At 40.3% G+C, this 12,914-nt stretch overlaps 1 protein-coding gene across 1 annotated transcript in view; it reads right to left on the reverse strand.

The window, feature by feature from the left end:
* Window positions 1–11,618, reverse strand: part of TGS1 (trimethylguanosine synthase 1) — a 34,582-nt gene extending 22,964 nt beyond the window's left edge. The window contains exons 1-7 of the mRNA XM_060243754.1: window positions 11,353–11,618; window positions 10,721–10,785; window positions 9,981–10,159; window positions 6,962–7,754; window positions 3,076–3,184; window positions 1,952–2,038; window positions 779–953 (exon numbers count right to left, since the gene is read on the reverse strand). Coding sequence (XP_060099737.1) covers window positions 779–953; window positions 1,952–2,038; window positions 3,076–3,184; window positions 6,962–7,754; window positions 9,981–10,159; window positions 10,721–10,785; window positions 11,353–11,474 — 1,530 coding nt within the window. The 5' untranslated portion in view covers window positions 11,475–11,618. The remainder of the gene's footprint in view (window positions 1–778; window positions 954–1,951; window positions 2,039–3,075; window positions 3,185–6,961; window positions 7,755–9,980; window positions 10,160–10,720; window positions 10,786–11,352) is intronic.
* Between the last annotated feature and the right edge of the window lie 1,296 nt (window positions 11,619–12,914).

Here is a 12,914-nt window from a genome sequence, read left to right on the forward strand (position 1 = left end):
TGAACCAGCAAATTACCATTTCCATCCTGACCAAGACTACTAATCACAAAAAGATCATGGCTTGAAATCTCTTCCTCCTCCCCAGTTCAGATGCAATGGCCTGCACTACAGCAGAAGTTATTAATCAAAACAGAGCATGCAAGAAAGGGGAACACAGTGTTTTAGCATTCGGCTCATTCCTGTTAACACTAACCCATGGTTTGGAACTATGTCCACCCTATCACGGATTTCTCTCTTGGAATCACAAAGTAAAAGGTTCCAAGGGCTGTCTTAGCTCCAGTTGTTCCAAAAACATTATTTTTATAAGTGTGGGGCCCACAAGACTCATGGGGGGATCCCCTCCCCCCCAATCACCAAGCCTGCTATGGCTCTAGACCTCAGAGACCAGCTGTGGAGGCAATGGTGCCTGGCAGCTGCTCAGAGCAGTTCCTGGCATCTGCCACAGACCCTCTCCCCATGTTCAATGCTGCAGAATCTGGGGGAATTTAAATCCCCTATGTATTTTTGGTGACTTCATATTTTTCTGCAAATCTAAGGACTTTCCCAAGTTTGAAGAAAAATCTGTTTAGTACAGTTTGGCCCCAATCTGCAGATTCAGATATCCGCAGATAGGGATGCCACACATAACTATTTGATATATAATGTAAACGCAGTGTGAAATAAACCATTAGGCATTAGCTATTAAACTGCACAGGATGTTGAAAAATATAGCAGAAACAGTACTTTGCATTATATGTTCTATCAAGGTTATTTATTTTACTATATAAATAACAGCTACCTTATTTAAAGTCTTGCTCTTCTTGCAAAATAATGTCTCAGATTCCTCTGTAAAAAAAATGTGTTTGTTTTTGGTCTTGACTGTTCTGCGCATGTCCAAGAACTTAGATTTAAACTTCATGTTTTTATTGAATTCTGTCACTCTTCTTTCACTGAAGCCAGGAATTCCTCTGTATCTGCAGAAAGATTACAATTAAGAACAACTTTTTACCTAGGGAGGAATATACAAGACATGCCTCCAGGTTGATTACTTTTAATTAAACAAGGTCATCCAGTTGCTTAGCTTCAACTATTTATTAATACAGTCTTTTCAAGGATTCAAATAAGTAAACATAGCAATCATCATTACTGGTGGTACCAAAGGAGGCTTTGGAGATACATAATCAGATCTCTTAATTTATAGTCAAAAGCTACAAAACAGTGTGTTTTGAGAGAACCTGGCCATTTGGTGGTAGGGGAAAAATTCCCATAAAATAGTCCTTTATCATGTTCAGGTCATGGAGTGATACAACAGGGAAACAGAAGATCTTCTTCCACCACTACAGCACCATTTGAAATCAAGGCCCTTAGATACCCTGGGAGATCCATTTATTTGTCTAATGCATTTCATCCTTTTCCCTCCCCAAGGAGCTGGAGATGGCATACATGGTTTTCTCTTTCCCATCATATTATCACAGTGACATTGAGAGGTTGGTTAGGCTAGTTGGCCCAAAGTTACGCAATGGCCTTCATGGTAGAGTAGGGACCAGAACTCAGGTCTCAGATACTATTCTAACATTCCAAGCACTATACCAAACTAGACCCACAGCATCATATATTATATAGTTCACAGATAAGTAGTTTTTAAAATTATTTTGGTAAGCTATGCCTGTAAGGTATTTTGTGTCCGTTTTGGAAACATGTTGAATTAAAGAGCTGAACGACCCACACAGCAGCTGCTAACAAAATAAAAATTAATTAATAATAAAGCCAGTTCTCTATGATTTTATAATTTTTGACCACAACATTACACAAAAATGTTTCTGTAGGAACTGAGCCTTAAAGTAACTCTTCAGATATTCTGCAGGAAAAGGGGAGATATATTATATGCTTTAAAATAATGGATAATTCTGGGCAAAGCTGTGCTGTCTAAAATAAACTCTTTTTTGGAGGAAAAATTCAGAGTATTTCTTACTTTTGTCCCATGCCATGTTTGAGCCCCAAAAGACAACAAACACTTTCTGGATCTGCCTGACCATGTTCTTCAGCATCTAGTTCATGGCTAGAAAGAAAACACAAAGTGCTTTTGTTAACCATTAAGAGAAAAAAAAACGAATAAGGTTAAGTCTTTATTACCAATTTGATCTTCTGAATTAGGTAGATTAATTTTTAAGTAATAATAAAATAGCTAGAGATATAGAAATGGGACTATATTAGACAGTACACTTGTGCAACAGTAACTCTTGATGTGCAATTTGGTCCCAAAAAGCAGATGAAAGAAGAAATGGATCAGAGCCTTAGCAATGGATAAGAAGAGGGGTACCTTGACGGCCCAGGCCATCCCAATCCTATCAAATCTCAGAAGTTAAACAGTGTCAGCCCTCATTAGTATTTGCATGGGAGACCACCAAAGAAATCCAGAATTGCTATGCACAGACAAGCAATGGCAAACCACTTCTGAATGTCTCTTGCCTTGATAACTTTACGAGGTTGCCATAAGTCAGCTGCAGTTTGTTGGTGCTTTCCAACACTAAGGAGAGGGGCATTTCCAACTGGAGAAACTACTGGGTAGCTTTCAGCCTCCCTTCCCTAGGGCCACTGCTCAGATGCAGAGTGGGTCACCCTGTGGCTGCTTGTTACAGTCATATTACTCATCTCATCTCATGAGTGAAGCGGCCCAAAGTGTCCTTCAAGTTGTTCAGTTTATTAACAATGCAAGAATTTCTCTATTTCCCACATCCAAGATTTTTATAACTTCTTGCAATCCCCCCAAGTCCTTAATATAACCACAAGTATTATTTTTTCTCCCAACAGCGTTTCCAAGATGCACTACAAATGTTCAGAAAATTGGTCTAACTACTTTTTGTTTGGCTCTCTGCAGTCAAAATATCTCTACTACAGAGATATACATTTTTCAGCTAATGGAACAATATATATGAGTATAGGAATGAAGACTTTTCCACTCTGCAGATGAGTTACTAAATGGACAGAAAATATGGTTTAAGTATGTTAACATCCAATAAGAATCAATGATATAGAACTGTATAAATATACAATACTGGTTAATTAAACAATAAGAAGAAATGACTGATAACCTGCCTCCTCTTTAATTTGACAGGTTTACGTTCGGGGGGCTGCTCACCATCATCACTGGTATTAGGAGAAACCCCACCTCCTGTGCCATCTCTTCTAGACGACCTCAGAGACACTAAAATGAAAACAGAAATACTACTTACTATTTTAACTATCTTGTAAAATTATTTTTGTGATTTGCCCTTAGCCCACTTGCGAGGAAGATGGAATATAAATCAAAATAAATAAATAAATGGGATCCGGTTTCGGCACGGTGACAAATGGGCACAGTTTCCAGAGCTATGGCTCTGGAGGCATCTGCACTGCTCATTTTTTGGTTTTTTTCCCGAAGGAACCCAAGAGAACCCCCGTTGTAGGGGTTCTTAAGCAGAGGAGGCATAGGGAGGTCTGGGTTCAGGCTCTTACCAAGGTTTGGATCTGGGTGTTCTTCCCTAAGCCCAACTTGAGTGGACCCCAGCAGGCAAGTAAGCTGTGAATGCCGGAAAGAGGAGGAGGGGAAGCGGTGTTTTGGAAAAAAAAAGTTAAGTGATTTTGAACCCTAAGAAGTGGCAACAGACAGATTTGTATATGTTGTGTGATAAAGAGGGAAGAGAGGAGAAATAATTGGAGAAGAAAAAAAAAAGAATTGGGAGAAAGAGGTTTGGAATGAAGTGGAGGGAGGACTGAAGAACCGGCGAGCAGCGAAAGTGTGGAACGGAAGCGGGGGGAGGGGGAAATCCTGCAATTGACAAAAGGAAACAATAAAGACATTGCCAAAAGAAAAGGAATAAATAAGTTTGGACGTGACGTGGATATAATTTACAGGGTGGAAAGAAAGTTGCCGGACTTTTGAACTGATGTGAGACTGAAGACTATGGATGTAATACATAGTTTCTGGGATTGCAAGAGCAGAGGTGCGGTGGAGAGGGTGGAGTATTATCGGTGGAAACGTAGAAGAACTGGAATCAACTTTCTGAACTGGCTTTTTGAACTGATACTTTGAATTGACTTTCTGAATTGAGTTAGCAATAAGATAAGATTATTGAGTCAACAATTGAGTTAGCAATAAGATAAGATTATTTTAGATTGATTTTAGATTTTTATATTATGTAAATTTAATGGTAATTTTAAATGGTACTGAATGTATAATTGTTTTATTGTTTAACATGGCTTTTGCCACACTCTGTAAGCCGCCCTGAGCCTACCTCGGTGGGGAGGGCGGGGTATAAATAAAATTTTATTATTATTATTATTACTGAATTGGGGTTTTTTATTTGGTTTGGTTTTTTCTTTTCACGTTAAGAGACAGTGAACCATTTGAGGAGGGATAAGAAATAGGAAGCAGAGACTGGATTAGAGACGAAAGAAGAGATATAGAAATAGAGGGGAAGAAGAGAGAAGAAGAGCGGTGCAGAGATTGAGATTGAGGCGAGGAAAAAAAGGGAGAAGAAAAGAAGAGGAAGACAGAAGGGGAAGCAATTGGAAAAACACTAAGGACTCAAAAGAGACATTTAATCAAATAACTAACAGAGTAATTAATTATTGCTTATCTTGATTACTATTGATTTTCTATATGCAGTGAGTGAGTATTAATGGAATGGGTGAGGGGTGTTTGGTGGTAAAGAACACTAACTGAAGGATATAAAAATCAACTGGTAGGTGAGTGAGTGTGCTGAAGGAAGGTGATGTATGGATTTTGAGTGAAGTAGTGTGAAGCAGTGAAGTAGTGTGTTAGTGTGATAAAGGTATCCTTTAGTATATGAACTGGAATTAGGGTGAATAGTAAATAGTAAGGAGAGACCTAATATATAGAAGCTCAGTAAGACCCTGGATAACAGAATAGCTTTAAATTTAATATTGACAATATTTTGGAATTAAGACTGGGTAATATATTCTAAACTTGTTATTGGTTGGAGAAAGAAATTTACAGGCTAATAAAGGGGGGGAATAAATAGTTAATAAATAAATAAATAAAAATGAGTAAGCCAAACAAGCCAGATAAGTCAGTCCCATCACTGGGAGCTTCAAAATCCATAGGGGCAATGCTTTCACAAGAAGTCATAAAGGAACTACAGAATTCTATACAATTATACTTTATGAATGCATTGAGTCAAATGCAGGCAAATGTAACAGAACAAATAGATGGAGTAAATAAGAAATTAGATGGCCTGCAAAAGCAATTGTCAGAAACAAAGGAAGAGATTTTTGGTTTGACACAACCTGTAAAATCTGTGGAAGGAAAGATGGAAGTAGTGAATTAAAAGCTTGGAGATTGAAACAATTCAAAAAATAGAAGGGGAAAAACTAGTGAGAATGGAAATGGAGCAGGTAGCGTATATCTTAAGAATGCAGAACATTCGATAAACATGAAGATATAAAAGAAGTTATAGTAGAGGCCTTGACACCGGTATTTGGAATGGAGGAAAAAGAATTGGAGAAAGATATAGATTATGTCCACAGAGTCAACTGTATTTACTTCAAAAAACACTCCATTCCGAGAGAAGTCCATATAAGGTTTACTATGGGGCAAATGAAAGCTTTGATGTGGCAGATGGTGAGAGACAATGGATGAAATGATAGCAATGGTATTGGTTGTGGCGGAGGTGGATATTTTGACAGATGAATTGAGAGAGAAGGGCAATGACCAAACAGCTGGTAGATGGAATTTTTTTTGTCAATGGTTGCGGGGGGGAAAGTGAATGAAATGAGTTGGTACTGTGTTTCTCATAGACAGGGCTACATGACTTGAAATGCCAAGTGTATCTTTGGGATGCAGCATAGAAGAAAGAAAGTTTTTGTTTAATAGGATTCCACAGCCTTTGTCCTCTTTTTGTTTGTGTATTTTGTGTAGGTATGTATTGTTGGTGTATGTGGGTAATGGTATTGGGTGTTATGTCATGTTTCTGTGAATTATTTGTGAACTATTTGAAGGTGAATATAATTAAAAATAAATAAATAAAATCTAGCAATTAAAAGATAATTAGAGATACTATTTGGGAGCCTTTTTAGGATGTCATAATGCTTTGCCCTGATATCTAATAAAATGAACTAGTTAACAAATGACATTCCCCTCCCCTTTTACAGTGCACTTGGCTGTGTCATATGTAGACTGGGAATATACAACTAGAACTCTTAATTTACAGTTTAAGTTTCAAAACATGACATGCTACCTGACAGCAGTGTTCCCTCTAATCTGAATTAATGTGAGCTAGCTCACAGTCTTTTTAGCCTTCAGCTCACACATTTTTGTCTTAACTCAGGAAGGATGGCGCCAGAGCAAACTAATTTATACAGAAGCCAAATTGCTCACTCACAACTCTAATGCCAGGAGCTCACAAAGAGGAATTTTTGCTCAAAAGACTCCACAGCTTAGAGGGAGCATTGCCTGAGACCCCAGAGAGCCACTGCCAGTCAGAACAGACCATACTGACCTTGATGGACCAATTGTTTGATTCAGTATAAGGCAGCTGTGTGTGTGTATTATTCACATGTGTACTAGCCACTGACAGACATTATCCCTCAGTAATTTGCCTTTTAAAGCCATCTATGCTCATGGCCTTCACTACATTTGCTGGCACTAAATTCCACAATTTCATTACTAGCTTAATAAAGAAGCACTTCTTAAAAAAGAAAAGAAAAAAAGATGCATTTCTTTTTATCAGTCCAAAATCTATTGCCAATCACCTTCATTAGGTGTTCTTAAGTTCTACTATTATGGAGGACAAAGAAAAATGTCCATCTATCCACTTTCTCCTTCTCATGCATCATTTTATAAACCTGCACATGAACAAATTACTTGAGCTGGATGCAAGGTATAAGATTTATCACATTGGAATATCCCTCCTCAGTATCAGGACTGGATTTTATTCCTTTGCAGGCTGGAAAAATGCAGTTTCTGATCCTGGCAACAAACCTGGCTGACATCCTTTTTCTGAAGACACATTTTCCCCCTTTGTTCCTTTTTCTGCCTGATCAGAATCACTTCTTGAACTCTGTCCTTGATTGCCTGTAATATCAACCACATTTGCTGAATTGCTCTGGTTCGCTTCTTCAGAATCAAGATTTATTTTTCTAACTGCAGTAAGAATTTCATTACAAAGTTCATCAGGTAGAATGAGATTTTCCTTGCAGCCAGCGCCAGAAGAAAGATGAGAATGAAATTCTGAATCCAGCATTTCTCCACAGTCGCCATCTGCACCAATATCTGGTGTTTTTTCTTCTGGCTGCCTTGTTTCCAGTGTACTTGTGTTCTTTATTGTGTTGTTATGTACAGTGTCAACAGTCCAACCTTGGCTTGCCCAGTAGTGAAACTGTTCGCAGTAATACCAGTATAGCTCGCAATAATGCTGCTCCCACTTTTCTTTCACCTCAGGTTTGCTCCATGGTTCAGACACAGCTAAAAGGTCAGAGTCACCATTGTATTTCTCTTGCCAACTCTGCCACAGAAGTCCTTCTCCATATTCGTGCCAATATTTCCCCCATTTTTCATTCTCATTAAGCTCTTCCAATACAACAGCACCATTTTCACACTCCTCTTCATTCTTGCTCTCCTTTTTAATTAAGGACTCATCCTTGAAAAGAGAGTGGTCATCGTCTCTGTGACCCTCTTCCAAAATCTTGTGTGTCATTTCAAGTATATCTTTTTGCAGCTTATTTTTCTTTTTGTTCTTAACTATTTTATACCTCTTTTCAATATTTTCAAATTCCTGAAATTCAACAAAAGAAAAAATAAGTCCCTGTGCCAGTTTTGCATACTGGAAGCAACAAGTTCTGATTCAATGTGGATTATTCACTTCTCAAAGTGCTGCTTGGATGATAACCTCTCTCATTCAACAAAGCCATTACAAGAAATGCACTGACTGCAAAGCCCATGCCTATACAACATCTAAAACCACCAGTCGAATGACGAGCACTTATGCTTTCTGATTTTTGCTATTTTCACTGCAATCTTTTGTTGTTTTTTATTCTCCCACTTTTGAAAGTATATTTTTTCCTATTCCTTTTCCAATTTTACTGAGGCGATCCTCCTGGAGCCAGGCGTACACATAAATTCCATGGAGGTTCTTACTGAGTATATAAAAACTGTTCAAACAATTATTTTAAACTCCTAAATGAGGATGAAAGAGACTTTGGATAGTTTGGTCAGAACAATGGCTACCCAAATTAACTGAATGGCAAACTCATATATGAATATTCATGTATACACCTCAAAAAACATATTATAGCATTGGAAAAAGTCCAGAAAAGGGAAACTAGAATAATTAAAGAGTTGGAATACTTTCCCTATGAGGAAAGGTTAAAGTACTTGGGGCTCTTTAGCTTGGAGAAACGACTGAGGGGAGACATGATAGAAATTTGCAAGATTATGCATGGGATAGAGAAGGCAGAGAAAGAAGTACTTTTCTCCCTTTCTCACAATACAAGAACTTGTGGGCACTTAATGAAATTGATGACCAGTTGGGTTAAAATGGATAAAAGGATGTACTGCTTCACTCAAAGGATGATTAACACATAGAATTCACCGCCACAGGAGGTGGTGGCAGCTACATGCATAGATGGTTTCAAGGGTGGATTGAATAAACATATGGAGCAGAGGTCTATCAGTGGTTATTGATGGAACTCTCTGTCTGGGGAAGGGGGGGAAAGAACAGGGGGAGGGCTTCTAGTGTCCTGGCTCCACTGGCCTGATCCAACATGGCTCTCTTATGTTCTTATTTTGAACCAATTGTGAGAGCTGGCATTTAGAACAAAGATGCAATTGAAGCCATCCTCAAGATTACCGTATTTTTCGCACCATAAGGCGCTCCGGAGGATAGGACGCACCTTCCTCCTGGGGGGCGATCCGCCTGGCGCTCGCAAAGTGCTGGGTTTGCGGAGGGGGCGGGTGCTTCCTACTTGCCTGTGTGCCTGCCTTCAGCTGTGATGTTTAAAGCAAGCGCTGGGATCACTCCCTCCCCCCTCCGATCCCAGCGCTTGCTTTAAATATCACAGCTGAAGCCAGGCACACAGGCAAGGAGAAAGCACGCTGCCCTCTCCACAGCCGGCGCTCGCAAAGCGCTGGGTTCGCGGAGGGGGCGGGTGCTTCCTACTTGCCTGTGTGCCTGCCTTCAGCTGTGATGTTTAAAGCAAGTGCTGGGATCGGAGGGGGGAGGGAGCGATCCCAGCACTTGCTTTAAACATCACAGCTGAAGCCAGGCACACAGGCAAGGAGGAAGCACGCTGCCCCCTCCGCAGCCGGCGCTTGCGAAGCGCTGGGGCCACGTGGAGCGATCCCAGCGCTTGCCTGAAGAAGATGGAGCCAGCCAGGCAGGCAGGCGCGGGGGAAGCGCCGGATCGGAGGAAGAGGCAGCAGATCGCCCCCCCCCCCAAAGGTACGTCGTACCTTCGGACCATAAGACGCACACACTTTCCCCCCCCACTTTTTTGGGGGGGAAAAGTGCCTCTTATAGTCCGAAAAATACGGTAGTTAAGATTTTGCCTTACAATGCTGTGTTAGAGAATTTTCAAAAGAAAATGTGTTTATTTTTCTGCCAATTAAATCCTGGTATTTGGAAATATCTTGAGAGGCCCCTATATTGTAACCAGATAAACAAACCTTGACAACTGATCTGTATGCAGTTATACAGCAAAGTTTTATAATCGTTCTAACGGTTTCTGAGAAACAGAACCCTTCCTAGATCTTCTTACTACATTTTTCTAATTCTAAACTATTTGCTTTGCAACTGCTGAGAAACTGAATAATGTAAATTTACGATCCAAGATTTTGAAAAACTGAAGTTAATATGCAGCAAATACAAAGTTAAAACGCAGAAATATGAAGTTCAAATTCAGTAAATTCTTTTGTGTTAGTTTGTCAATACAAACAAACTACCCACATCAACAATTAATAGTAGTACAAAATAACAGAACAAGAAATATATAATAGGTTTTACCACAAATGCTTTAGGGCTAGCAACACTGCCAAATTGTACAGGCAACCCCATACTCTTCATGAGTTCAGTCTCTGGATCTAATACATTTTCCTCCAGTCCAAAAGCACAGTCATTCAATACATCAGCAGACATAACGGAATTAAACTTTTCTTCTTCCTCTTCAGTGGGTAGGTCTTCCCCTATTAATAAGCAGCATTAAGTTACAGGATGCTTTTTGTTTCCAACTAATCAGCTGCAGATGTCTGCAGCCTTCTACTTTTTAAAGATTTCAATGTCAAATCAATTTGTCCAGCAAGAATTCTGCATAACTGATGCAAATCTATTTTTTAAAGCTAAACATATGCTTAGATTATTTGGGGGGAGAAGTAAGGTTGCCACCACACTGGGGATCAGAATAAAATACAGTTTTGAAAATAGACGGTACTTTAGACACCTAACCAGTCTCATAGATCTCAGAAGCTAAACAGGGGCAGACCAGGCTAGTAATTTTGATGGGAGACCTCCAAGGAATATGAGGGGTGTGACAGGGAGGCAGGCAACAGCAAACCACCTCTGAATGTCTCTTGCCTTGAAAATCCGTGGGGTTGCCATAGGTCAGCTGTGACTTAAAAGCACTTTCCACCACCACCAATTATATACAATTCATTAATTTTTGATGCAAGCATCCCTCAACTTATAGAGTGCACGAAAAATCTTTTACAAAACACAAAGATTAGCGATATAATTTAAATACATCTTACCTCTACTGTCATTTTCATCATTTACATAAAACCCCTTTAAGCCTTGTTTGTACAATTTTCGATCCCTAGAAATAAAGGGAAGACAAAACACAACATGTGTTACAACTCGGCAAAAAAAAATTGTGTTATATAGTTACTGCTGATCCACCAACCTCAGTGAACTTTCTAAACCAATTATCTGCTGCCATAACAGATACACAGAGGGAGCCAACTCTCCATTCAGAAATAAGCACCGAATGGGACAACTTGGACAGAGACTCCTTTAGAAATACAGAACATGCAGATGGTCTTGTCCCCTCAGTGTAGACATAAACTTCAGTCCTTACATTTTTAAGTTACAGGTGGAAAATCAGCCCTAACCTGGAGGATGAGGCTGCAACTCCAAAATGTAACTTCTCTCCATATTTTCTGCAGCAGACAAATACAAAGACATCATTTACATCCCAACTCGCCCGTCAGCAAAAGCGCTAACTATGAGAAGTTCGAGAGAATCCCGTCATCGAAACTTCCATTCTGTCCGACTGGGAATCCAAAACCGAACATTCTCGCGCACGATGGGAGCAAAGTGGCCACACATCGCTCCCCTCGCCCGCCGCGTTCAAACGCAGAGCCAATCCCAGATCCCTACTCACTCCACGAAGACCCGGGAGCACAAGCAGAGGATGCTCTCGGCACTGCTGCTCTCTTCCCCTTCACCCTCCAACACAAACAGCAGCTCGGCCGACATCAGACTCCACGGCAATTCGCGCAGCATTTCGATGCCGCCTGCTTCGGACAAGAGGAACTCCAAAACCAACGCCCCCAGACCTACGACCAAAAAAGCATGGCCGATTCTCGCAGAGACACTTTTCCGGCGGAAGCAGATCCCGTTGCGTGTTGCTTCATTAAAGTCCGGGGGAGAAAGAAAAAACCATGTGCAAGGGAATTATGTGTGAGTCCTTTAGGTTCCGTGTGTTTTTTGGTGTGGCGAGAGCTCCGCAGCCATGATCTGCAACATGCTTGTCCAGGAGAGCGTTGTTATGGGATAAGTCAGCACTCAGCATACAACATCTTGGGCTACGCACCAATTTAGGAAGACCCAGGGCGGAGTTTTTCTGCGGAAATGCAGTATACGTTTTCCTACCGATGGGGAATAGTTTTAAGAAAATAGTTGCAAAGTCACATGGACACTGGATTTTTCCTCTTCTGTCCTGAGCAAAGAAATGGCATCCTGGCTTGCGGGGAACACGGATTACTATGTGCGATTAATTTTTAAAACAAAATTGCCCTTAAGTCATAGTTGATTAATGGCGATTCCATGGAGCTTTCATGGCAAGAAAACATTCAGAGGTGGCTTGCCATTTCCTATGTGTCACGCGAACCCGGCATTCCTTGGAGGACTCCCATCCAAACGCAAACCCTGCTTACCTTCCGGGAACTTATGACTTAAGGCTAGCCTGGGCTATCCGCGTTAGGGCACTATGTGCAATTACTGGGACATCAGTAGTTCAGCTGTCCTCTGAGCATACGGTTTTAACAAAATTTGTATTCTGGCACTCAGATATTGACAAACAGTTCAATTCTAAATATGTTTAAGCATGATGAAGTCCTGCTGATTTAAATTAGAATTATTACCTATTCAAGAAAGTACCTCCTGCAAATTTATGGGAAAGGGAGGAGATAAGTCTAATGCACTGTGATGTTGTTCAGTCGCACAGTCGAAGCCGACTCTTTGCATGCACTGGGGAAAAAATGTTGCCTTAAGAAAAAAGCTAATGTGTATTGACTGTTGTCTGTGTAGTTCTAATCTCAAATTTAATAGTTATTTTTTTTTAGAAAAATAAAGATGTTCCCCTAAACATTTAATGTATAATAGAAGCAGGTCTGGTGCCAGGGTTTTTGGCGCCTCAGGTGAACTCCCCTGCCCAAGTGGCTGAGGTGGCTGCCTCAGGTTGCTGCTGCTGCCATGGCTAGCCCTGTTGGGTCTGGTTTAGGATGGCTGGACTGGTCAGGTTTCCATCTTTGCCTTCACTTAGCAGAGTGCTCTTTCTGAGCTTCAGTACAGCAGTGTGACCTAGTCTAATGGTTACCACACTATCTCACAAATTGAATAGAGAGCCTTTGCTTTAAGTTACAAAACCAATACTGGTGGATTTATTTAAAGAAAATATAACATACAAGTGTAGTATAGAGAAAGAGTGTCTAAATTATTCTA

This window comes from Heteronotia binoei, chromosome 7 (genome assembly GCF_032191835.1).
Source record: "Heteronotia binoei isolate CCM8104 ecotype False Entrance Well chromosome 7, APGP_CSIRO_Hbin_v1, whole genome shotgun sequence".
In the NCBI taxonomy this organism is placed as follows: Eukaryota; Metazoa; Chordata; class Lepidosauria; order Squamata; family Gekkonidae; genus Heteronotia; species Heteronotia binoei.